Here is a 27500-nt window from a genome sequence, read left to right on the forward strand (position 1 = left end):
ATTCAGTGGTACAATGTGACACTTATGTGTGAAGCTCTGGGTTTTAACCCCAGCACCCATAAATGAAGGAATGTAAGTATACTGGAATAATCTCTAGCAGGCAAGAAGAATGAGGTAGTGTTACATGTGATCCCATAAAATGATATTTATGGGATGAATTTGGTTTATTTTTTAATTTGTTCTTTTGGGATTTGGAGCAATGCTACATGCTTGTAATGTTAGCTACTGGGGAGGCTGAGATAGGAGGATCACAAAATTAACCAGACCCTATCTCAAAATAAAACTCTTTTAAAAAGTGTTGGGGGGCTGGGGATGTGGCTCAAGCGGTAGTGCGCTCACCTGGCATGCGTGCGGCCCGGGTTCGATCCTCAGCACCACATACAAACAAAGATGTTGTGTCCGCCGAAAACTAAAAATAAATATTAAAAAAAAAAAAAAAAAAAAAAGTGTTGGGGTTGGGGATGTGGCTCAAGCGGTACCGCGATCGCCTGGCATGCGTGCGGCCCGGGTTCGACCCTCAGCACCACATACCAACAAAGATGTTATGTCTGCCAAATACTAAAAAATAAATATTAAAATTCTCTCTCTCTCTCTCTCTCTCCCTCTCTCCCTCTCTCCCTCTCTCCCTCTCTCCCTCTCTCCCTCTCTCCCTCTCTCCCTCTCCCTCCCTCTCCCTCCCTCTCCCTCCCTCTCCCTCCCTCTCCCCTCCCTCTCCCTCCCTCTCCCTCCCCCTCCCCCCCCCTCTCTCTCTCTCTCTCTCTCTCTCTCTCTCTCTCTCTCTCTTTCTTTAAAAAAAAAAAAAAAGTGTTGGGGATATAACTCAGTGATAAAGTGCCCCTGGGTTTAGTGCTCAGTACTTCCCCACCTCCTTCTGAATTAAATTCAATTAAAACCATATTTAAAATTTAAAAACAATTTAAGGGGATGTAAATTATTGGTAGAGTGTTTGCCTAGAGTGCTCAAGGCCCTGGTTTGATCCCTAGCACTGCAAAAACAAAAAACAAGTATTGTGTTTTTTGAATGGCATGTGGTTATGATACAAAAGGATGCACAGCAAAAAGGTATTTCCTTCTTCCCCTGTCTTCCATTTTTCACTTCTTCTCTCCAGAGACAGCCACTGCTTTCGGTTTCTTATTTTAGACATGTTCAGAGCATATACAAGCATGTGGATATTTAACCAATTTTATTTTAAAAAAAAAAAAGACTCACATAGGCGGGATTGTGGCTCAGTGGCAGAGCGCTTGCTTCACAAGTGTGAGGCACTGGGTTTTGATCCTCAGCACCATATGAAAATAAATAAATAAAGGTTTTGTGTCCATCCACAACTAGAACATTATTTTTAAAAAAGACTCACATAATAACATATATAGTATTGTTAGGGGGAAAAAAGCAAAATACAGGGCTGGGGATGTGGCTCAAGCAGTAGTGCGCTTGCCTGGCATGCGTGCGGCCCGGGTTCGATCCTCAGCACCACATACAAAGTTGTTGTGTCCACCAAAAAACTAAAAAATAAATATTAAAAATCCTCTCTCTCTCTTTAAAAAAAAAAAAGCAAAATACAGAATAGTAAGTGTAATATCCCTATTGTATGTTTTTGTATGCATAGGAAATCTCTAGAATGATGCTGTCTAAATGTGATTCATTAAAATTAAATTAAAAAGTAAAAATTCAGTCTCTTGGTTGCACTCATTTTAATCATTTAGCCTTAAATGCTTCATGAATTTAATAATAATAATAATAAAAATAACAGTATGTGTGAAGTACCTTACCTTTGGGCCATGGCCCTAGAGCTCTCACATTTTTCTCTAATCTTTTTTAATTTAGGGAGAATAAAGAAGAAGTGTTAATTGAAAAACTGGAGGTGGTGACAGTGCCTTCACCATCACCAAAAGGACTTCCAGTAAAGCAGTATGCTGTGCAGTCTCAGCTTCCAGTGCACGAGTGGCCAGATGTGGGATCTGGAGAGTACGATGTTGGAGTAGTGGCTTCCTTTGGCCGACTTTTGAGTGAGACTCTTATTCTTAAATTTCCCTAGTAAGTTTATTTACAAGGAAATACAGTATACAGACTTTGGTCTTTATAAAAGGACCTGGTATTTAAAATTTGATAATTTGAACTCTATACTTGTGGCATGAATTGTTGAAATGTGTTGAGTTCCTTATCACACTCAATGGGCTTTAATCTAACCTCATTTAAATTCCATATATATAGTTCGGGATGTAGCTCAGCCGCAGAGTGTTTGCCTAGCATGCACAAAGTTCTTGGTTCATTCCCAGGTACTGAAAAAGGAAATTCTCTATATGTGCACACAACTCCTAAATTTGTCCCTCCAGAACAGCTCTTTCCTAGAACTCCAGGCCTCTAATACCTAATCCATTCTCTTTACCTCTGCTTTGAGGTCTGATAGGTACCTTATGTTCAAGATGCCCAAAACCTTTTGAAATCATTATCTCAGTAAAGACAACTCTGCCTTCTAGTTGGATGGGCCTGAGTTGTTCTTGATTTATCTCCTGGCATCAGAATATCTTCAGTCCTTCAGGATATCTTCAGTCCTTCAGGATATTCTACTCCTCTACCTTCAAAACCATCTCATAGTTGCACTTTCCTCCATTACTGCAGTAGTCTCCTGTGTCATCTCTGCCTTTATCCTTGGCCCTTCTGTCTTTTACCAACCCAGCAACCAAAGTGATCCTTTAAAAGCACAAGTCAGATCATGTAATTTTGCTCCAAATCCTCTGAGCATTTCATTCAGAATAAAAGGCAAAATTTTTTTGTTGGCTTACGAGGACCTACATGTTTTGTCTCCTCTAGCTGTCTGACCTCACCTAGGAACTGTTCCTCTGGTTCACTGTATTCCATCCACATTGACCTCCTTATTGTACTAAGTATTTACTTTTTTAAGATCTTTGTATTTAAAGTTCCATTTGCCTAGAAAGCTTTTTTCCTGTATGATAGTCATGCACCACATAACGACATTTCAGTCAATGGCAGCATATTTGATAGCTACCCATAGGTTATATTGCCCAATGATGTCATTGTCATCTTAGTTTGTGTGAATACATGCCCTAATTTTCACAGAACAGAATCACCTCACAGTGTGTTTCTCAAGACATATCCCCTTGATTAAGCAACTCATGACTGTCTGCATGGCTTATTCCCTTACCTATTCATTGTCTTTGCTCAAGTGTCTTGTTGGTAAAGCTTTCTTAGACCACTATTGAAATTGTAAGCCACGCATGGTGGTGCATGCCAGTAATCTCAGCTGCTTGAGAGGCTGAGGCAGGATCACAAGTTTGAGGCCAGTCGGGCAACTTAGTGAGATCCTATCTCAAAAAAATAAAAAGAGCTGAAGATTTAACTCAGTGCTAAAGTACATGAGCAATGTCCTAGATTTAATCCACAGTATTCCTGCCCCCCCAATTGTGATCTCCCACCCAGTACTCCTATCCCTTTCTCTGCTCTGTTTTTTCCCCTAGACTTCAGCACCATCTGGCAAACTTTTAACATACAGTGTTTTTTTTGTGTGTGTGTTTTTTTGTGTGTTTTATTGTTTATCTTCCACTCTTTGCATATAAGGGCAGGAGTTTTTGTTTTTTTGTTTTTTTCTAACACTTAAATCCCTAGCTAACACTTAGTGTCTGCACACAGATTGTACCCAGTGAATATTTGTTGGATGAGTGGGACTGGGCTGTACAGTAGGACTTAGAATAATTATAAGGCTTTCTCTCACACACATACACACACTCAAGTGTAGGCTTATGCTGGCGGAGACAAACCAATGATAGATTAGTAAAATATTTAAATTACTCATCAGTGCATGGTAGGTGTAGTGGGATAAACAGCAAAGGTGAACAGATCATTAGATGGGGATTTAGGAAGCTTGCTTTAGGCATTCTATGAACAGAAATTAAACGATATAACTATCAGTATAATTTCTTATGTCTGTGATGTGCACAATATGGTTTGAGGGGTTCCTCTCATATTGTAATAAATGCATTTTAAAACTTCCAGATATCACAAGCTTTTATAGAACACTTTGGAATAATGAATGGTTGTTTTTGCTTTGTTTTTTAATTAAGTTTCATTGGTTTTTTTATGGTAAGAGAGTGAACTTACATGTGACTTATTTTTTTTAGGTGATTCAAGACTAGATTTAGCTCTCTGGTCTTTTTTAATTTCTGGGAAAGCTTAAGGATGAGCAGTATTGTATTAGTTTAGGTAGTAGTAACTAAATAGTAAAGCCACTGACTTACTAATTTCTGCATTTTCGAACTCAGCGGCATATTGAATGTCCATCCCAGTTGCCTCCCTCGATGGCGTGGTCCAGCCCCTATAATCCATACAGTGCTTCATGGAGACCTGATTACTGGAGTGACAATTATGCAAATTAGACCTAAAAGGTAGAACATATTTTTTTCTTGAGATTTTTCTGATTTTAAATGTTAATATCAATCTTTTGGGTGCCTGAGTGGACGGGTGAATGGACGGTGCTCAATTCTCCAACTTCCTTGCTTTTATATCTTTTCTGTTGTTTCATAATTTCTAACATAAGCCCTTAAAATCCTTATGAAATAGTTAATTTGTTAGTTGAGATAAGTTATGAACACCTGATTTCTATAAAAAAAACATTGTGTAAGGGCTGGGGCTGTGACTCAGTGGTGGAGCTCTTGCCTGGTATGTGTGAGGCACTGGGTTCAATTCTCAGCACCATAAATAGATAAATAAAATAAATGTCCATCGACAACTAAAGAAAAGAAATGATTACTTTAAAAAAAAAATCTAAGTACAGGCCATATTTTGCTCTTCTTTCAAATTGATGTTTCTACCTTGCTAATGGCTGACAGTCAAATTTGTAAGCTCCAATAAACTATCTTTGTGCTATGTAGACAAACATTGATCTTAAGAAATAATAGTCACATTATCAACTTTTGATTTTCCCTAGGTTTGATGTAGGCCCAATTCTCAAGCAGGAGACCATCCCTGTGCCACCCAAGAGCACTGCCACGGAACTAGAAGCACTGTTATCAAGACTAGGAGCCAACATGGTATAGTTCTTCCATATTCCTCTGCTTTTCACTCACTCAGTAGGTCTCCCAAGTGGTTCTGAGAAAAGAACACTTTTATGATTTGTAATTTTAAGCTTCTATTGTTTTCTTTTCCTGGCTTCCTAAAAAGTAGCCTCATATTTGTGGTCTCATGTAAATCTTTTCATATTTGCAGAGTGGGTTCTTAAAAAAGGCTTTCAAATAAAACAGATGATCATCCACGGACTGAGGCCTTTACACTAATCTGCCCAGGTTCTTTCTCCTTCCTCGTATATGTACCTTGCCTGCCTGTCAGAGTGAACTAACAGTCATTTGTTAAGTAACTCAGTTTTTCTCTCCCTCTGTCCTGGGTTCTAGTCATTTGCATCTATATGCCCTGAAATTCTGCTGACCACCCTTCTATAGATGATCTTTGTTCTCTCTGTGGCTTTGCGTAGCTTGTTCAATCTGTTAACCATAGGTCTAGAAAAATGCTTAGTGACTAAATTCACATTTTTCATTTGAACTAGTTAATTTTATATAGTGTAATATTTTTTTCCCACAACTATAGATGTTACTTCCTATTTTGGCACTCCCTTGGAAATGATCTGATAATATCGGCTGCCATTTATTGAGCATGAACTCATGTGCCAAAACTGTTTTAGATTCCCTGTTTGTTTTTTCCCCCTTCCTAGAAATCTTTGCACAATTGCTATTGATTGACAGATTATGACATTGAATGCCACAGAGAAGTTAAATAACTTTTGCACAATAAGACAGCAGTAGGTGGTAGAAGTGGGATTTGAACACAGAACTGTATAACTCCAAATTACATTCTTTCTGAGAGCTCCACTGCTTTCTGTGGGGTAAGAATGTAGGTAGCTGAGCATAGGCTGTCCTTATGCTGAGATCTTGCACAGCCAGGGAAAGCCCCAAATTATCAGGAAACAAATCAATGCCTTACACTCCATCGAGAGGAGTTCCACCAAAACTCCACTGAATTCAACTTGCATCCTCACATAGCTTAAGCCAATTTACTACCTGTAGCCACCCAGCTAACATTATAGGTAATTTCATGGTGCTGAACTACAAGATATTTCTGCTTTGCTTTTCTGTGCATCTTGAATATATCATGTGCTCTCTTTGTAGCTTATTTCAGTTTTGAAAAATTTGCCTGAAAGTCTGAAAAATGGAAAGCAGCAGCCTGCTGAGGGAGTGACACAAGGTGAGTGAGACTGCAGAGACTTCATATCTTGTGTAAGGTTTTGTTTGTCCTGGTGGTATCTGAATACTGGCTTTTTGCTGTACTTTTCCTTTAATTTTGACATGGGTGAGTGCCCACTTGTATGTCCTTTTCCAAAGAATGGTTGGTAAGCTCCACCTCTCCCTCTTAGCATATAGTCTCATGAAGGATTCAACTTTTACAATTTTATTTTGAAAAATATTAAATGTAGCAGTAAATTTAAAAACTAGTATAATGAATGTCAATTTATCCCAATAAATTATTAATATATGACCATATTTTCCTTCTGTGTATATATTTAGTGTGTGTATTTTAAATTTTGCTTATTCATTTGCAAGTGTGAAAATGACCTTTTATCTCTAAGTATTTTACTATGCATTTCTTTAGAAAAATAATTACTAAAATGTATTTTATAGCTTTTTTTTTTTTTTTTTAAATAAGGATCCAGGGAACACAAGACTGTTCAAATCTCTTTTCACAAGTTTCAGTCCTAATTAGGCCCCAATCAAATAAATGTAATTTTTTTTTGGTTGTTTTTTGCAGTGCTGTGGATTGAACCCAAGGGAAATTTTTTATTTAATTAAAAAAGAAAGAACTTTAGGATCCAGTTATTAGTTGTTATATCTCTTTTGTCTCTTTAAAATAATTTCTCCGGACTGGGCACAGTTGTAATCCCAGTAGCTCAGGAGGATAAGGCAGGATTGTAAGTACAAAGCTAGTTCAGCAACTTAGCAAGGTGCTAGGCAACTCAATGAGATGCTGTCTTAAAAGTTTAAAAAAAAAAAAAAAAAGAGGGTTGGGATTGTGGCTCAGCACTAGAGTGCTTATCTAGCACATGTGAGGCCCTGGGTTCGAACCTCAGCGCCACATATAACTAAATAAAATAAACATATTGTGTCTAATTACAACTAAAAAATAAATATTTTTTTTAAAAAGTTAAAAAACAAAAAGAAAAGGGCTGGGTATGTGGCTCAGTGGTTAAGCGCCTCTGAGTTCAATCCTGGTACCAAAAATAAATAAATAAAATAAAATAATTTCTCCACTATTTCCCCCCCATTATATCATTAACTTCTTGAAGAGACCAAGTGAGTTATCTGATTTGTTTCCTTCTAGTATAGTTTATATCCTTTATATTTCGCATAAATTAGAAGTTCTAAAGGTTTTCCTAGATTCAGATTTGAAGTTTTTAAAAAGTATTTCATAGATGGTACTGTATTTCAATAACATTTGTGCTAGCTTAGGCATTGCTTTTTATTTTTCTTTATGATTTAATTTTAATTTTTGAATATGTAAAATATACACCTGATTCAGAAGTTAAAACCATTCAAAAGAATATACTCAGTAAAATCTTTCTTTTGTCCCTTCCAACCTTTGGCAAGTCATGATATCATGTTGCATGAAAAGAAAGCTAAGAGAAAGCATAGAAATGCTAACTTTGATCATTGATTAGAATGGTGACCACCAGATCTTTACAGTGTAACGATGTATTTTTCCTTCTGCAATTAACAGATAATCTCTGGGGTGATACTTTTGCACTGTGCAAGTACCCCTACTTATTTGTTATGTGTTTAATAATTCCAATATTATAATACTGATATTACTACTAACAGTGCAATTATTAAGATTTAAGATTTCTTGTAATTTTTTTCTTTATCCTTAGACTATATCCTACTAAGATGTACAATCAAATTACTATGTTTAAGACTTGCTGGAGGTGATTGTTTTTTTCCTCATATTTTTCTTATCTACTTTGACTACTAGGGTTTGTTTATTCAGTTTGTTTTCAGTTTTAGGAGTTGCTTTATTTCTCTTTGTGATTAAATTTTGGTTTTTGAAAATGTTAAATATTTAGGTGATTCAAAAATTAAATAATTTAGGCCTGGCACAGTGGCATACACAGATGTAATTCCAGTACCAGAGGCTAAAGCAATAGTATTGCAGGTTCAAGGCCAAACTGTCATCTGAGCAAGACCCTGACTTAAAAATAAAAAATAAAAAGGGCTGTGGAGGTAGCTCAGTGGTAGAGCACCCCTGGTTTCAATTCTCAGTCCTGGGGGAAATAAAGAATAAAAAAAATTATTATAAAAACAATTTATAAAGGTATGCTCAGAAGTTCCCCTTTCATCCCCATCTCATCCAATTCTATTCTATTGTGTCCATCTATAGAGAATTATTTTTATTAATAGTTGATCATTGGAATGGTGACTACCAGAGCTTTCCAGTGAAAACCAAGTTTCTTCAGTCTTCCAGTTTTTACTTTTGTCAAAATTAGCAAAAACATATAATTGTTATTTTGTTATTTTCCTTTTACTTAACAATGTATTGTAGAGACCACTAGCTATTAAGAGAACTTTCTTTCTTTCTTTTTTTTTTTTTTTTTATGGTAGTGGGGGTTGAACCTAGGGCCTTGTTCTTGCTAGGCAAGTGCTTTACCACTGAGCTACATCTATAGCCCGCCTCTTTCTTTTTTATGGCAATATATCATAATTTATTCAGTAGAGTCCCTATTGATGGGTTGTTTTCAGTTTTTTGCTATTTAAATACTACTACTATAAATAATTTAATGTGCATTGTACTTCCTAATCCAGTGGATGAGAAATTGTATTTTGGAGTAGTTTAATGTCCATTATTTGTATGAGTAATGTTGAAAATCTCTCTTTTTTTTTTGGTCAGAGGATACTGAGTATTGAACCCAGTGATGCTCTACCACTGAACTACATCTCCAGCCCTTTTTATTTTTATTTTGAGACAAGGTCTTGCTAAATTGCTCAGGGCCTCACTAAATTGCAAAGGCTGGTCTTGAACTTAGCAATCCTCCTGCCTCTGCTTCTTGAGTTGCTGGAGTAATAAATAGTAGATCCTTTCATATATGTGTAAGGACGGTTTGCATTTCCTCTTTTTGAGAGGTATCATTACCTTTGGCTCATTTTTCAATCAGGGTTTTGGTCTTTTTTTTCCCCTCAGTTTTTAGGAGTACTTTATATAATACAGAAATTAGCCTTTGTGATATAAACTGCAGATTCTCTCAGTTTGTCATTGCAAATACTTATTCTGCCACTTAGCTTTGTCCTCAGCCTTGTCATTTGTGGTTTTTTTTTTCTTTTAATAACTTTATTTTTTATTTACTTTTGTATGTGGTGCTGAGGATCAAGCCCAGTGCTTCACATGTGCTAGGCAAGTGCTCCACCACTGAGCCACAACCCAAGCCCATTGTCATTTGTTTTTTGATTTAACTTAACAGCATTTCTTTTTCTTGTTAAAAAAAAAAAATCATTAATTGCTTCTGGACTTTGAGTCCTAGATAGAAGAGCCTTTTCTATTCCCACATTATAAAGTAGTTCACTTGTGTTTTTTTTTTAACTTTTTTTTTTTTTTAAGTTGTAGATGGACACAATACCTTTATTTTTATGTGGTGATGAGGATTGAACCTCATGCTAGGTGAATGCTCTTCCTCTGAGCCACAATCCCAACCCCTTGTGTTTTCTTTTAGTGCTGGTTTGGTTTATTTATTTTTACTTCATATTGTGGGAAATTTTGAACACACAAAAGTTATTGATATTCAGCATCAATATTTATTTATTCTTGAATATTGAACCTGATGTTCTTTCTTGCTCTTGGCTTTACCTTGTAGCTCCTAAGATTTCTGTTGGTACCAGCTGTATAAAATGGGAGGAACAAACTTCAGAGCAAATATTCAGACTTTATCGTGCCATTGGAAATATAGTAAGTTGAGAAGTCATGCTGCAATTTTATCTAATTGGGTTTTTTGTATGTAATTTGCTTCCTGAATATTTTTATTTAGGAATGAATCTTATAAACTAAACCTACAAAACCTGACATTTATTTTTAGGTATTATTTAAATTTTGATGGAGGCATTAGCATTCATAAATTACTTTCAAATATAAGTTTTGCAGTTTCTTTTTTTAATATTTAAAATGCCTTTATTTTATTTATTATTATTATTTTTATGTGATGCTGAGGATCAAACCCAGCGCCTCGCATGTGCTAGTTGAGCGCTCTACTGGTGAGCCACAACGCAGCCCCAGTTTTGTAGTTTCCTATGACCATTTCACAGTCAAAGGGAATGAAAAATAGTTGAGTAATGGTAGAGGTGCTCGTAAAAATGATTTGAGTCTTATAACTCCTAATCCAGTGCTCTTTCTAGTATGTCTTTTTCCCTTTGGTCAATTTTTTACAATCAGATTTTTAATCATTGATTTCTACATGTGATACACAAAGAGGAGTTGTAATGTCAAAGCTTGTTAAAATATCCAAGTTAAATTCTCAGTTCCCTGACAAATTTTTTTTGTTTTTTTCCTTCCTTTCTTTTGATGACCATTTGTATTATTTAAATTCTGAGTTTACCAAGAATGTGTTTTTTAATGGACTACCTCTGATATTAATGTGGGTAAAATGGGAACTACCATTGGGTATCTGTGGCATGCCAAGTTCTTCAGTGAGGATCACAACTTCATTTTGTACTTATTAGTAGCTCAAAGTCAGCAAACTGAAAATATTCATAACACATACAAGAATTAAAAGGCTAATTCTCCAAATATGTAAAAGGTTTTCATAAACTAGTAAGAGATGAACAACCCAGTTTTTTCAAATAGGGGTTTAGGGCATAAATAGGTAATGTATAGCGAAATAAATAAAAATGTAGGTAAATACATTGACAGCTTCTCAGCCTTACTAATCCAAACAGCAGTTGTCATTTTTTTTGTTGTTGTTCACTTATAAGGTAGTTTAACAAGACAATGTTCCTATCAAAACAAAACTGGCTTCTTTGCAGAAGTTGACAAGCTGACCCTAAAATTCACAAGGAATTGCAAAGGGCCCATTAAATCAGCTTTGTAGGGTGGGGAGGCAGAGAGGCAGGGAACTTGCACTTCCTGATTTCAAAACTTACTATAAAGCAACAGCAATCAAACAGCATGGTACTGGCTATAGCTTAGTGGAATAGAATCAACATTTATGGGCAATTGATTTTTTTTTTTACAAGAATGTCAAAATAATCTAATAGAAACAAGTTTTGGACATGGTGCTAAATGTTTATTATCAAAAGAATGAATTTTGAGGGGCTGGGTTGTGGCTCAGTGGTAGAGCACTTGCCTTGCACATGTGAGGCATTGGGCTCAATCCTCAGCACTACTTGAAAGCAAGAAAAACTTGAAAGCAAGGCCACACAAAAACTTGCAACATTATTTGGAATAGACAAAAAGTGTAAATGACCCAAATGTCCAACAAATGATGGATATATAAATAAAATATAGTTTATCTATAGATGGAATATTACTCAGCCATAGTCATAACCATATGGTACAACATGTATAAACTTTGAAAACATTATGCCAAATAAAAGAAGCTAGTCACAAAAGATCATATATTGTTTTGTTCCATTTATATGAAATGTCCAGAATAAGCAAATCCAGTGCCTGAAGGGAGAGGGTGATGGGGAGTGTTTGCTAATGGTAGGCTTTTTGGGGGTTAGGCTGATGGTGAAAAAATTGGTGCCATGGTTGCACAATTCTGTGAACCTGAACACCACTGAATTATATGCTTTAAAAGAGTGAATTTGGGGGCTGGGAATGTAGCTTAGTGGTAGAGCACTTGCCTAGCATGCATGAGGCCCTGGGTTCAATCCCCCTACTGCAAAAAAAAAAAAAGGATGACTTGTATGTTATGTGAATTATGTCTCAATAAAACTATCAAAACCAACCAACCAACCCCAAGGTTAGAAAGACCTGGATGTGTTTGAAGGATGGAAATGAGACTGGTGTGGCTGATACAGAGCCATCAAGGTAGAGATTAGCATAAAGTGAGGTCAGAAGCAAGCAGGATTGATGTGTAATCCCCAGACAATGTTGATGCTCTTTAATCCAAACACATCATTTAAAAAAGCAAAACAAACAAAAAAACTCAGTGGCTCAGGAGGTTGAGGCAGGAGAATGGCAAGTTCAAAGCCAGCCTTAGCAACTTCAAGTGGCCCTAAGCCACCTAGCAAGACCCTGTCTCAAAATAATAAATTAATTAAAAGGGCAAGGGATGTGGCTCTGTGGTTTAAGTGTCCCTGGATTCAATCCCTGGTACCAAAACAAAACAAAACAACAACAAAATCCCAAACCAAAAATGTTGCAGCTTAAGAGAGAGCTTTATGATAAAAATCCCAAGGGCTGGGGCTGGGGCTCAGAGGTATAGTGCTTGCCTAGCATATGTAAGGCACTGGGTTCCATCCCCAGCACCATGTAAAAATAAGTAAATAAATAGTAAACAATAAAGGTATTGTGAACATCTGACTTAAAAAAAAAAAAAAAAATCACAAGGCCTTGGGTTTGATCCTAGCACCACCAAAAAGAAATCAAACTATTCTGCAGAAATATGTGCTCAAAGATATGTCAATAAAGATTTTTATTATATTTTATAATTTTAAAATTGGGAATAACTGAACTATCATATCATAAAGGTATTGGTTGTATACTTATGTTACATGCATAAAATGAGATATTGTGTTGCGTATGCAAGGTGAAATAGATCAATATGTGCTAATGAAACAAGTTGCTTATAAAACAGTATGTTTTAGATTTTTGTAATGGTAACATTTGTAGAAAAAATACAGGGAAACACATGAGACTGTTAACAGTGGTTACCTATGGGGTTAAAATACAGAATACTGTTAATTTCTAATTTTTTTAAACAAGTGATGTAATGCTTGCCTCTTCCATAAGCATAAATGTTTAATTGCAAAGACTGATGTAAAGAGTTTCATTTGTGTTCTGTTCCATAATATTTAGTTACTGATTCCCCGATTCCTCTGTACATAGGAGAAAAATCAGACTAGACTAACAAAACTGTAGTTGCAGCAGGTTTGGAGGTTGAGTGTATTTATCATTCCTTTAATTTTTCCCCCTCTCTCTCTCTCTCTCTTTTTTTTATTCCCCTTTAATTTTAATTTCAGATTCCATTGCAGACACTCTGGATGGAGAACACCATTAAACTTCTGGATTTGGTAGAAGTTAACAATTTAGTCCTTGCTGGTACCAACTTTTGATTATAAATTTTTTTTCATTTATAATCTATTTGAAAATGTGTCTGTTTTTAGCACAGTTCACATTTATTGAAAGTAAGGATTTTTATAGTTTGTTTCAGTTCAATAATGATAATACTTTACATCTCCTTATGTTTTATTCTTTGCAGTGTCCATTCACATGCATTTTTTCATCACAAGAACCTGGGAAGTAGAGCAGTGTTCCTTTCCCATTTTAAGCTTTGTGACTTCCTAAATTAAGGTCTTCCAGGGCTGCAAAATTACTTGATTAATTTCATTCTGATGAATATGATAATGAAAATATCTGGGCAGCTCAGTGAGAATCTAGGCCAGGGTGTAGCATTTTCACACCACAGATCTATTCTTAAGCCCATCAGTGTCCTCAATGGTCTAGTCTAAAGGTAGTTGGAGTTCTCCAGGAATCTAGGAATGGGGACTGGTTTGGGTGGGGATGGAAGGGCCAACGCAAATCCTAAGGATCCTGTATGTCTCCCCTGGTGGGTAGTTATTCCCCCAAAATTACATCATAGAACTTTTAGGTGATCACCAGGAGACTGAGTAAATAACTTGGAGCTTCTTATGGGTACAGGAAGCTTTTCTTTGGGTTTGTGATGTACACAGAACACTGTATTTATATTACAAAACCAGTGCATCAGGAAATGTGTCCTCTCCAATATTAGTACTGCCTCCCAAGGTAGTTTTTCATTTTTAAGAAGTACCAAAAAGTTATATAATTATTTTTTCCTCTCTTTGTGTCTCATATTTCCCCCCCCCCCACCATTCTTTAGATGCAAAACTAACAAGACAGACTCTTACTCCAGGATCAATAATATACCACAAACAGTCAAAAATATTGCTAGTTTATTGCAAGGTATGTTTTCCATTGGTTTCAAATTACCATATTTGTTTTACTGAATTTGTTTGTATTATTTATCATCTTAGTTAGGATTTCACTTAACTGCTTACCAATCATATTGGACAGTCTAATTTTCTTAATAGTAAAATCTCTAGCATAAATTTTTCAAAGCAGTGAAGATTGCCAAGGCATTCTCAATGAAGAATATTCCATAATGATTGCTTTCTTTTTTTCTCTGATACTGGGTTGAATCTAGGGCCACTCTACTAGCTCTCTTTATTTTTTATTTTTAAATTCAATTAATTAATTAATTTGGTGCTAGGGATTGAACCCAGGGCACTTTTTATTTTTATTTTTTGAGGCAGGGTCTTGCTAAGTTGTTTAGGTCCTTGCTGAGTTGCTAAGGCTGTCCTAGAACTTGGGATCCTCCTGCCTTAGTGTCCCTACCTGTTGTTGGGATTTACAGGCTTGTGCCACCATGCCCAACTACAACCATTATTTTATAAAATAATGGTGTGTTCCACTGAAAAGCATTCCATATTTTTTGTCAAATGGTATTTATGTAAGATGTTACACACTCAAGAAAAGGGCATTAACAAATGTCAGATGAATGGATACAAATAATGTGATACACATACACTCACACAGATGGAGTTTTATTCAGCCATAAAGAAGAATAAAAGTATGTCTTATGGAAAATTGGATGCATCATAAGCAAAGTAAGCTAAACTCAAAAAGTCAAGGGTCATATGTTTTCTCTAGAAAAGAAGAAAAGGGAAGCTAGAAAGAAAAAGAAAAAAAGGGAATCTCATGAAAATAAAGGGAAATCAGTTAGGTACAGAAAGGAGACTTGGGAGAGTTGGAAAGGGAGATACTGGGGATTTAAATTGATCAAATTATGTCATGTGCATGTATATGAAATCAAATTATGTCATGTACATGCCTCAATGAAACCCACTATTCTGTATAATTATTATGCACCAATAAAAAATAATAAAAAAGGGATGCTTAAAATGTGTGCTAGATTGATGTAACCCACCCAAACTATAGATACAGAAGTCTTCCATCAACCTGTCTTCATCTCTCTTTACCTTCTCCTAAAACAGGAGAATATGACTTGCTTATTGGGAATATGTCTTGCTGTCCTTGACCCAATTATGTATATATTGTTTCATTATTATAGTTTGCTCTCACAGAAGAAACAGGCTCTCAGAACCTTCTGAGGGCATCAGTTTCTACTCCTAAAATGGGATTTGCATTTTTATTTTTGGTAATGGGCATTGACCTCAGGGGCATTTTACCAGTGAGTTATATCCCTAGTCACCACCCCCCTCTTTTTTTTTTCTTTTTTCTTTTTTTTTTTTTTTAGCACAAAAGAGTAGGATTTATTCAGGTAAGCAGAAAAGAGCTCCAGCAGAGCAAGAGAGGACCCAATAAGTGTTGCCCCCGCCCCTTTCTTTAAATTTTGAGACGAGGTCTCCCTAAGTTGCATAGTCTCTTGCTAAATTGCTGAGGCAATATAATATTTTTTTTACTTTATTCCCTGTGTGTTGAAATAGGTTTATACAGGTCTGTAAGTTATCTCTCCTTGGTAATAAACTTTTGAAGTAAACTGATTATATATGTTACTTAGTATGGTGTTATGTACAACTGTATATTCAGTAGATATTTTTGGTTTGTTTCCATTATAAAAGATGTTATAATCTAAAATTTACTTAGTTTTCCAGTCTTGCCACCACTTGCCTAGTCACTGCTTACCCTTTGCACTTTAGGATGGCTGGATTGGTGTTCGATCGGTAATGCTTAAGAAAACATTAACAGCAACTGATTTCTACAATGGATATTTGCACCCCTGGTACCAGAAAAATTCCCAAGTTCAACCAAACCATTGCAAATTTAAGACACTCAGACTTCCAACAAAGAAGAAGCCGGAAAACAAGTTGTTGCTATGCAACAGGGTATTAAGTAATTAGGAAGAAGATGGACGAGAACCTATTGCATATTTGTAATTTATTAAAAGGCTTATTTACAAGGAATTATTTTGACTTTCAAAGATTATTATAAAAAAGATGGATTGCCTCACTTTCCACATTTTTTGTGTAATAATAGTTAAAAGCAGCTTTTTCTACTTTAATAACAAAAGTTTAAATAAATTTTGTATTTATAATGTCAGACTCTGGGAGATATATCTTTCCCCATGAGCAAGGGCAACTGACTGGTATGTATATATTCTGAAGAGAGGTTCTTTTAAAATAGTGCATTTACTGAATTTTTAAAATTGTGTGTCCCTGCACACTATATTTCTGGGAATTTTTAATCTACATTTCTAAGCTTCATTAGGTATCAAAAATTAGCTCTTTAATTTCCACTTCCAGCTAGGGCTCATCAAGTAGCAAACCTAGATAATAATTTAATAACCTCTGTCCTGTTGATTTGTACTATAAATTCACTTTTGTGTGTGTGTGGTACTAGGGATTGAACTCACGGCCTTATGCATGCTAGGCAAGCAATCTCAAATGGATCTACATCCCAACCCTTTTTTATTTTGAGGCAGGGTCTTGATAAAGTCTCCCTGGCTGACCTCAAACTTTTAGTTCTCCTGTGTTAGCCTCCCAGGTAGCCAGATTACAGACATGCACTCCCATGCCTGGCTAAATTCACATTTTAAATCAGCGTTTTCTTGAAGTAGGAAGATGCTAACATTTTTCAACTGATTTGTAATAAAGATTACTGAGCATCTATTCTGCAAATCCATTTTCTGTGACTCCAGGAAAGGCATGCACTTCCAAAGGAGATACAGGTACAGTAGCCCCTATTGGGTTTTTACTTGAGAATCTTCACATATCAGTTTTTTTCTGCCTAGATTCTATCAGCTAAAGTTTTTCTTCATTCACTGATTAACTTCTTCATTCAGTAGAGTTTGTTGATAGGTTGATCATATGATTGGTCATCTAAATTAGAACACTAGATTTGTTTCATGGTTTCAATTAATAGTTGATCCATTGTTTTTGGTCCTGTGGCAGCACAGCCATCATGATGGGAGTGTGTGGTAGAGGAAACTTCACCTCATGGAGGCTATGAAGTAGAGAGAGGAAGAGGAACAGGGTGGAATACCAATACCCCCTCCAAGGGCATGCTCTCAGTGACAACTTCCTCCAAGTAAGACCCACCTCCTCAAGGTTCTTTCTGCCATCACCCAGTAGTGCCATAGGCTGGGGACCAAGCCTTCATTGCATGGGCCTTTGAAGGACATTTCCAAATCCAAATTATAGTAGAGTGCCTACTCAGACACTGGCCACAGGGAGTGGGGAAACCTCACTGAAGGCACAGCTCATTGCCAGAGCTATGACCCAGGAAAGACTGGACTCCATTTGTAACACCTAAGGAATTTACTGCCTCTCTCATTCCCCCACTCTAGAGGTGCAAGGGGAGCACCTGTAAAATGCTAGAAAGAATCACAAAGAAAATCCCTCCAACCTTCCTTTGGTGAAGCAAGAATTTTTTTAAAATTTTTATTTATTTTTAGTTGTAGTTCGACACAATACCTTTATTTTATTTACTTATTTTTATGTGGTGCTGAGGATTGAACCCAGGGCCTCCCATGTGCTAGGCGAGTACTCTACTGCTGAGCCACAACCCCAGCCCCCCCCCCAGCCAAGAATCTTGAAGTATGCATTTTAACTATTGGTTGCAAAGAATGTTTCTTAATACATCTTTAAGACTGGGCAGAGTGGAGTTACATTTATTACAACAGTAAGTAACTGCTATAACTGCAAGGAGGCAAAGACTAGAAAGCCATTAGGAGTAGGGCAGCAGTGGAGTTGGCCCCTACCCCTGTGTTCCCCATAGTTCCCCTGATGGCATGTGTGTTCTCTGCTTAGGGTTCTGATCTCTTACTACCTACTGATTAAGGTTCGCCATCTGCCACTGCATGCTCTGGGCAGAGCCTATCTGATTGTTTTGCCAATTACCATTACCCTTGCTTCAAAGAACCTTTTGTACCATACCACTTCTAGTTCTTCATCTATTCAAGTCAAGGCTCACCTCCACAGACCACTAATTTCACACTGCATAAAAAATAGCCTATTATGGAGGAGGGAGCTGTGGAAGTTGATCATCATGAGTGGCATGTTGTAAGACTTAAAGCTAAATGAAATACTTTTTTCTTACATTTGAAATCTTGAGGTGAGATCCATCATACAAAATGCAGTTTCTCATTCAGGGACCCTCAAGCCCCTCTTGAGACTCTGGGATAAATACCAGGTATAGAAACACTCTTAGGGTCTGGGGAAGTAGCCCATTGGTGGAGTGCTTGCCTACTGTGTGTGAAGCCCTGAGTTCAATCCCCAATACCACAAGAAAGAAAGAAACAAACAATGTACATCCCAAGTAGGCCTCAGGAAACCATGTGATTTATTCTTTGTTCAGGCCCTAAAGAAACCACAACCCAATGTGATTGAGCAGGATTTCTCATTTGAACCAGAGTCACCTGGAGCAGCTCCTTGAGCTCCACTCCAGATCTTAAATCCAAATTTCTGAATATCAGACTGCATTTTCTCACACCAAATAATCTTTATGCTAAAACAGCAATAGTCTTTTTTTTGTGTGTGGTGCCTAGGAATTAAACCAGGACCTTGTGCATATGAGGTGAGCACTCTATCAACTGAGCTATATCTCCAGCTGCAACAGTAATAGTTTTAACTAGTTGAGAAGTGCACATGGATTTGTCACACGTTAACCCCTAGGTTCAGAGTCCTCCTAGGAAGTTAGAACATAGCCTATTCTAATCTCTGGTTCAAAGGATAGATTTACAAACACATCGCCTCCTTACACAAGATGCTTCTATTTTGGTTCTTGTTGTGAAAAAAAAAACATGCTTTGCATCAGACTCCAAACTGAATTCAGTTGCTCGGTACTAGTTGAATGACTTAGGGCAATTAAATTTTTAACACTGTGATTCTCAGTTTAAAAATTTGGTTAAGTACAACCAGAGAAATGAAAAATTGTGCTCCATTTGTGTACACTGAATCAAAATGCATTCTGCTATCATGTATAACTAATTAGATCAAAAAAAAAGAAAGTAGAAAAAAAATATGAGCTTGGGAATAGGAGGATCACTTTAGCCCATGAATTCAAGCCAACCTATGTAGCATAGCAAGATCCATCTCAATAAATAAATATATAAGAAAAAATACGGTTAAGACCTGCCTTGCAGAATAGGGATGTATATGGAAGATGCCCAGGGAAGTGCCTGGAACATAGTAGGCACTCAAATGATAGCTTTTGTCATCACCTTGTACAGTTAATATGTGTCAACTCAACTAGGCCACAGAGTGTGTAACATTCTGAGCACGTATGAGGGTGTTTCTGGATGAGATTAATATTTGAATGGGTAAACTGAGTAAAGCAGATTGTCCACCTATTGTGGGTGAGCCTCATCCAGTCGGCTGAAGACAAAAAGGCTAAGAGGGAATTCCTCTTCTCTGACATCCTTCAAATTGAAATATCAGCTTTTTTCCCTGCCTTTGGACTTGAGCTAGCTGAAACATTCACTCTTGCTGGGATGGGAGCCTACCAACCTTCAATTTTTAGCATGTTTACTTCAGAGTTTGGGATTTGTCAGCCTCTATAATCACATGATCCAATTCTTTATACTCTGTCTTGTTTTTCTCAAGATTCCTGACTAACTGCATTAGCACAGTCTAGGCCTGTATAATCTCTTTTTTGGGGCCTGAATAATATTTTCTCCTCTGGGTGGCAGCAACTGCTTGGGGATGCCTATAGGGAGGAAAAGCTCTTTAGAGCGGACAAGAATCTAGTATCCAAAATTTAATCTTCAAGATGATGAAACGGGGGTCCTACAACAGTTAGCTAGTGACAACATCAGAATTTGAAATCTGAAGACTATAGAAGATTTTGTTTTAAAAAGGACTCTTCATATGGTTCAGGAAATAACATTTCTGAGCAAAAAATGAGTACTTGAGAATGATTGCGAGGGCAATGGACGTAGCTCAGTGTTAGAGAGTTCGCTGAAAGCCCCGAGTTTCATGCCTACTATCACCAAGGTGGGGGGTTATCCTTTAATATCACTCTCCTAAATTTAAGAACCTAATATCTTAGAGTTGGAAGGGACTTAGAGATAATTTACTCCAACTTTTTAAGAGAAGCAAAACAAATCTTTGTCCAAGGATATAACTCAGGTTTCTTAAATCCCAGAGGGCAACTAATAAATTGTTAATTACAAATAACTGAATATAATTTGTTTGATAAGGTCTCTAGGTTGCAAGCTATAGAATAGCCAAGCAGCATGCTTCTCAGGCAGTTCCAGAATATCCACTCCATGCTAGTCCTAGCACCCAGTGCAGCATACATCTGACACAGAATTGATCTGGCAATGAGGAAACAGCATTCATTTTCAATATGGGGACTCAGCATAATTTGGTATGTAACACTGCAGTCAGTTGTACCCTAGGAAACTTTAAAATATTGGTATTCTAAGAATTGGTATTAGTCTGAAAAATCAAGTGTTGTGTTTCTCTGTCACTTTGTACACACCTTGGTTTTCTGGGGGCAAAAGAGGAGTATTCACTTTAATGGGTCCAATGGAGGGAGACATTCTAGGTGGAGGGAAGAGTTTTATCAGAAGTCCAGAGGCTTGATCTGAGGTTGTGGTCGATTGACAATTAAAAAATAATAAAAAAAAAAAGAAAAGTCCAAAGGCCTAAGGCATCAGGAGGTGTTGGGAGCCCTTCAAGTAGTTGATATGGCTAAAGCACACTGGGCTCACAGCCAGCCAAGTAGAGACCCAGACCTGCTTAAGTCTATGTACCTGGGATATCAGCTTGAATGCAGTGGGGAGCTACTGAAGGATTCAGAGCAGCAGAGTCACAAATAGAGTTGCTTTTAATTATTTTGATCACACAAATAATATAAAAATATATTTTTATATAAACTCAAATACTAAATCTCTAGTCAAAGCTCTTCTTTCTACCCTCTCCATCCCCAGTTCCTCCTTAAGGGTGAACACTATACTGTTTGGTGTATATTTTTCTCAAAAGTTATAAAAATTCATTCACATATGTATATTCATGTATAGAGAAATATCTAGGATTGCTTTGTTGATATGTTTTAAAATGTTATCCTGTCACAAGATCAATTAGAAGGGACAGAACATGGATTTGGGTAATTCTGAGAGCCAACTGGCCATTTATTTACTTTGTTTGGTGTTCACAGCATATTTTCTGAACATTCCAGTCTTTCAGTGAGATTCTCACAAGAATAGGTGCTATGGGAACCATCTGGCAGACTCCAGCTGACAGCTGCAAATTCTTAGGGCTCTGTATACCAGGTCCACCTGCTCTGTGGCCTGCCTGGGTCCACAATTTGCTGCCTACAGTTGTGCATTACAAGACAGCTGGAATTCACAGGCATTAAATGTTCCTTGATGAAGTTAGAGAATGGACAATGTGCTGCCATGTGTTATGCAACAACTGAGGATACAAACAAGACTATGTGGTCCTTTTCTAAGGAAAACAATCAAACATTCCCATTTTTACACTGTGATAAAAGGAGATATGTAACAAAACAAAAAAACAGGTCCACAGAGGTTTTTTTAAAGTATCAACAGTCAAGTTAAAAATTATTATTAGAGTGGTAGAGCACTTGCCTAGCATGTGTGAGGCCTTCGGTTTTATTCTCAGCACCACAAATAAATAAAGGTCCATCAACAACTAAAAAAAATTTTTTTAAATTATTATTACTACACTAACAAGGACTTTTAACACGTATAGGTATATCCATAGCTTAGGTCTCCTTACTGCTATTACTAAAGTGAGGGTTAGGGATGTGGAATTTAAGAAATACAGTTTTAAGAATAGATGTGGACAGATTCATTTACCACTCATTAATTCAATATACACTTAATATCTATTATTTATGGACCAGATCTTCTGCTAAGACACTGAATCACTTTGTTCCCTTTGCTCTGGATTTATACTCCCACAGCATCTGCCCATAAGAGTTTTACAACCAGTGGCCATTCATTAAACTATTACAAAATTGTGAGAGGAAGCCCCCCAATGTTAAATTCGTCTGGGGGAACATACCTCATACACCTACATGATGCTTATAATAAAAGATCCCTTCTGTGACTAAGTTGCACCTCCAAAAGAGTTAATTGAGGGGAAAAAATTGTGTGTGTGTGTGTGTGTGTGTGTGTGTGTGAGAGAGAGAGAGAGAGAGAGAGAGAGAGACAGACAGACAGGGAGAGAGATAATGCTTTTGGGAAATGCTTTTGGGATTTGTCCAGATTCTAGACTGGTATCCGAGGCTCCTGAACCAAAGGGCAGAAGTCCTAACTAGAGATGCAGTTTCCAGTAGGATCTACCATGACCTAAATCTCATCAACAGTTGCCAGAGAAAGGGCAAAGTCCACAGGCCTTTCAACAGGGTATAAGCTTTCACTAAAACAAATCAGAGAGGCACTTTCAACAAGATCTTGTTGCAGGATCCCTAAGAAACCTCAAACAAGGAGATTTACATGTTATCCAACCGTATCATATTATTTCAAACTGAACCTGCAAATATTTTACTGAAATAAAGGAATCGTGGCGCCTGCAATATCTTGCTTAAGAATAATGATTACAATATTAATATTAATTACAATGTTAATATTAGTATTAATATTTTCAATATCTGAAGAAAGAGGAGGTATGTCTGAGGCCAAGCCTAGGCTGAAGGAACGGGAAGCTGGGTGGGAGTATGTTTCCAGAAATCCCAAAAGACACAGCATACGGGAGGGGGAGGCTTTGAGGGAAAACTGTGGAGGGTGTCTCTGGCTGTGCCAAGACACAAGGAGCATACAAAGCCCATAACCCAAAGGTGTTTCCTTAAAGCTTTCCACGACGGAGAAGCCGCCCGCGAACTTGAAGCCAAGCGCCCCTTTCTTCCATTACCCCATAATTTCCTCCTGAATGCCACGTCAGACAGATGACCTGGGGCTGACCCAGTGACAGCTCGGACCTTGTCCTGCGCCCGTCGCCCCCGCTGGGACTAATGTCCGCCCCCACAACCGCCAGCATCCCTGATGGCGCCAGGTGTCTCCCTGCCCAGTCTCCAGCCCGCGACGTCGCCGTAGTGACCGCCGTCGCCACGCAGCCCCGCCCCTTCCTCGCGACGTGGCCCCGCCCTCCTCCGAACCCGGAAGCTGGAGGCTCGCGCCCGCTGAGCACACGGTTCCGGAGGAGGGAGCGCCGCGGCCCGGGCTTGCTCGGCCGCGCGCCCCGCCCCTCGGAGGCCGGGCTCCAGCGCTCCCCCGCTCCCCCGCTCCCCCGCCAGCTGTGTCTGCGGGTCCTCTGGGCTCTGGCTGCGGGTCCCAGCCGCCTCCATCTACTCGGATATAGGAGCAAAGAGCCGCCTGGAGCTGGAAGCAAAGGGACGTGGGGGTGGCCACGGCAGGTGAGGGGCCGGTGAGGGTATGGAAATCGGGAATGTAGGTGTGTGATGTGTGTGGGGTTGTAGATGGGTGTGTATGGAGCATGCGCGGCTCCCTCGGCCGGGTGTGACTTTGTGTGTAGCCCCCGAGTGGGCCGGTTCATGTGACCATGCACGTGATTGCATACGTGTGTGAGTGAGTGTGTCTCAGTGTTTTTATGTCTGAGGCCAAGTCTGAGTTCATGGGTGGTGGTCAGTGTGCCTGTGACCCTCCCTACCTTTGTGTGACTGTCACTGGTGGGACTGATGAGGACTGTTTGGAGCCTCTTCGTGGGGGTTGGGGGAAGGCAGAAGGCTTTATCAGGGCATCCTCCTGCATATTCATCCTGGGACCGTGAGGACATAGCCCAAAAACATTTTATTTCAGTAATTTTTTTTTTTTTTTTTTTTTGTACCAGGGATTGAGCTCAAGGGCACTCCACACTGAGCTACACCAGCAGCCCTTCTTATTTTTTTTACTTTGAGACAGATCTCTTTAAGTTGTCAGGCTGGCCTCGAACTTGGCGATCCTTCCACCTCAAACTCAGTAGTAGCTGGGATCACAGGCGGGAGCCACCGCAAATGGCTATTTCAGTAAACGTTTAAGAAACGTTGAGTAGAGGCCAGTCGTTTTGGGGATTGTACCTCAGCCCGAAAGTGATAGGCCAGGTATGTGGTTTATGAATGGGGGATGAGGAAAGTGGCAGGTCCACTGTCGCACTTTTCCTCTTCTTTTCTTGGGAAGTTATAAATTAGAAGCTTATGCTTCTTTTTTTGTTTCCATTTGTAGTGGTCCAGCTTCTGTTGGAAAGATTCAACAGACTAAGCAGTAACCTAGTAGCTGTGTTCAATTTTCCAAAAGCTTTTGCGCTGATAGCTCAAGAAGTGTCACAGAAGAGATGTTGGGTAGGCAGCTTTTCCTGCTTTGAGATTTATAGATAATGGAATAGATTTTTGAAGAAAAGAGGTATAAAGAGGTATACATCTCCCTTGAAGAAATCTTTAAAAAAAAAAAGAAAAAAAGATAGCTGTACATTAGTATGGTAAGGAATGGAGACCTGAATTTATTTTTTTAAATATTTATTTTTTAGTTGTATTTGGACACAATACCTTTATTTATTCATTTTTATGTGGTGCTGAGGATGGAACCCAGGGTCCCACACTTGCTAGGCAAGCACTCTACGACTGAGGCACAACCCCAGCCCAGGAGACCTGAATTTAAAAGCCAGTTGCTGGGCTGGGGTTAGCTCAGTGGTAAAAGTAAGTGCTTAGCATTCTTGAAGCCCTGGGTTCAATCTCTGGCAAAAAAAAAAGCCACGCCAAATGTATCACCTGGAGAAGAGTTGGGTTCATATATATATATATATATATATATATATTTTGCTAGTATTATTAATAAATCACATGTTTTCTATGTGTAAATCAACTATAGATTAAGATAAGGGGTCAGAAATCTGTGACTGGTTAAGCTGGATATGTGACATTTGTAAAATGTTTTCTTGATTAAAGCCTGGGAGATTCTGTTGACTCCCTGAAGGATGGTACACACTCATCTCAACTAGCTGTTTTATTGTTTAGCAGCACAAGAAAGGGCCAGAGAACTGGGTGTCCAGAACACCCCTGAACTGTGGCTTAATCAAGATTAAGACCATTCTCTGGCCCTTTCCCCACTAGCCTGAAAAGGTGCTTTTGTTTTTGTGAAGAACCAAATGACAAAAGATCAAACAGTGTTGAGCTTACCATCCACATTCTTTTTTATTTCATCCTGATCAATTTGGTTACAATCTCAGTTAACCTTCTGTGCCATAGACAGAATGTTTCTCTTGTGACTTGGAAAAGTATCTACCCCTTTAGAGGATGAAAGAGAGCTAGAACAAACTTTCCTTTTCATACCACTCACAGCTGCTTTCACTTTGCAGCAGGGAGCCTTTTTCTCATAGACATCAGCTGGTCAGATGCAGCATTTGCTATCTGTCTCACCTTTCATTACTGCCAAACTTGCACAAGTGTTAAAATCACTTGTCCCTGCAAAAATTTAGTCACAGCTGGGTGGAATCTCTCCATCTAGCAAGATTAGTTATAACATGTCATAATACTGAGGTGGTTGTGAATTATACTGAGGACTCTTGGTAAGAAATCTCTCTCGAGTTTTACTATAGAAAAGAAGTAGATGATTGGGTGAATTTGTAAGTCTTTGTGTTTGTGTAGTAATTTGGTTTGTGTATTGCAACTGATTCCTAAAACTATTTTTTATCCTATGTTTATTGAGACTAGAAACAAACTTTCTGGCTTTAATTAGATGTTTTGTAAAAAATATATTGAGATTTTGTTTAACATGTTTTTATATTCCCCCTCTGTAGAACAGAGTGATTGTTTTTAGAAGTGTAATACTAGAAAATGTCTCTAATAGGAAGTGTTTAGATGATATGGGAGTAATTAAAGACTGTCCAGGTGGAAAATATTCCAGAATTAACTATATGTGCTAGTTGTTTTCATTTAAAAGTAATAACCAGCTTCTCTAAGACTAGTTAAAATTACTTAGTTTTTTTAAAATGTTAATGTTTAAGATACAATGGATTATGCAAACAATGATTTTCTTTATTTTAACGTGAACAATAATAACTACATCTGTGCACACTGATTTTTCAGTGTAAGATTACTAGTGATTTTCTTGGTACTTTGAAGCAACTTATGGTTTTAATAAACTTTTCAAAAAGTACCATCTTAACTTTGAGAAATGAAACCATTATTACAATATCACAGTTGTAAATCAAGCATAATATTGGAATGTCTACATTTCTGTCTCCTGAGGAGTTCAGTTTAGTAACTCTCCAAAGTAACATTTGTATCCCTGTAGAAGCAGATGTGGAAGGCCAGTGAATGAGGAAGAATTCTATTGAGTTTAGAATCCTCTGCCTCTTGCCAGTCCAGAGGACATTCTCTAAAATAACAGTTCAGAGTCAGTCCAGGAATTGAATGGCATCTCAAACTCATCTTAGCCATGCTAGGAAATCTAGGCTTGCCCTGAGGTACAAGGACATAGTACAAGATAAGTATTGGTATCATTACAAACAAATGAGTAAAAGTTCCTCACTTGACAATAAAGACTCTGCAACAGGGAATTATAATTTCAGGTTCCTGTTAAGACATAACTGATGCCTGAGCAAAGAGGGGCAACCTTGAAATTGCTGATACTCAACCAATACAAAGCTCACATTTGCCAGGGTTAGAAGGGACTCTAGGAGGGCCTAGTTCAGTCCCCGTAGAATGTAGTCATTTTCTTAGTCAATAGATAATGCCTGCTATGTGCCAAGCACTATTCTAGACTCTGGGGACACACTGGTAAAACTCAGGTGAGGAAACAAGCCCAAAGATGGTGATGACTTATCCAACACCAAAGAGAGATAAAAGCTAGAAATCACTAAGCTTGCATTAGAAGTCCACACATTTTTTTCTAAAGACAGATGTTATGTTACTGGTTATAGTGCTTTCACATTTATATCATAGATCTTTCTGAGTAACTTATGTAACTTTAAATTCACATCAATGAGAACAGTAAATTTGCCTGTATTTTGTATTACAAACTACATTTCTGAAGTTATGTTCTGCTAGCATTAGATTTATGGTATATTGGGAATTTATCAGAAAGCAGACTTATTTTAATTCCTTTCTCTAGTGTGGACTGTTCCATATAATCAATCAGCAACATCTTTATTAAAATGGATTCTTAAGACACAGTTAAAAGACAGGCAATGATACTGCAGTTTGGAATTACTTAACTAGGACAGGCAGTATGGTGTCAGAAAAAATTGTCTTGCATCTGAACTTAGTTTTGCAATAGCCATGTGATCTCGGGTAAG

General features: G+C 37.9%; 2 protein-coding genes across 5 annotated transcripts in view; both read left to right on the forward strand.

The window, feature by feature from the left end:
• Positions 1 to 1822: 1822 nt before the first annotated feature.
• On the forward strand, positions 1823 to 16205 carry Mtfmt (mitochondrial methionyl-tRNA formyltransferase; the record flags this gene model as incomplete). Its single annotated transcript, XM_078048954.1, is given in 9 exon segments — positions 1823 to 2034; positions 4278 to 4400; positions 4943 to 5045; positions 6174 to 6249; positions 9899 to 9990; positions 13224 to 13302; positions 14102 to 14184; positions 15942 to 16100; positions 16103 to 16205. Coding segments are annotated over 9 exon segments (963 nt in total), but the record flags the coding sequence as incomplete, so codon positions are not given.
• Positions 16206 to 23208: 7003 nt separating this feature from the next.
• Spg21 (SPG21 abhydrolase domain containing, maspardin) overlaps positions 23209 to 27500 on the forward strand; it is a 26626-nt gene continuing 22334 nt past the window's right edge. For 2 of the 4 annotated variants that reach the window (XM_078049473.1, XM_040274452.2), the window contains exon 1: positions 23209 to 23625. In XM_078049473.1, coding sequence (XP_077905599.1) covers positions 23224 to 23625 — 402 coding nt within the window. In that variant the 5' untranslated portion in view covers positions 23209 to 23223. The remainder of the gene's footprint in view (positions 23626 to 27500) is intronic. The other 2 variants (XM_078049474.1, XM_013357615.4) reach the window with 1 other exon arrangement.

The sequence above is a fragment of the Ictidomys tridecemlineatus genome, chromosome 5, assembly GCF_052094955.1.
Source record: "Ictidomys tridecemlineatus isolate mIctTri1 chromosome 5, mIctTri1.hap1, whole genome shotgun sequence".
In the NCBI taxonomy this organism is placed as follows: Eukaryota; Metazoa; Chordata; class Mammalia; order Rodentia; family Sciuridae; genus Ictidomys; species Ictidomys tridecemlineatus.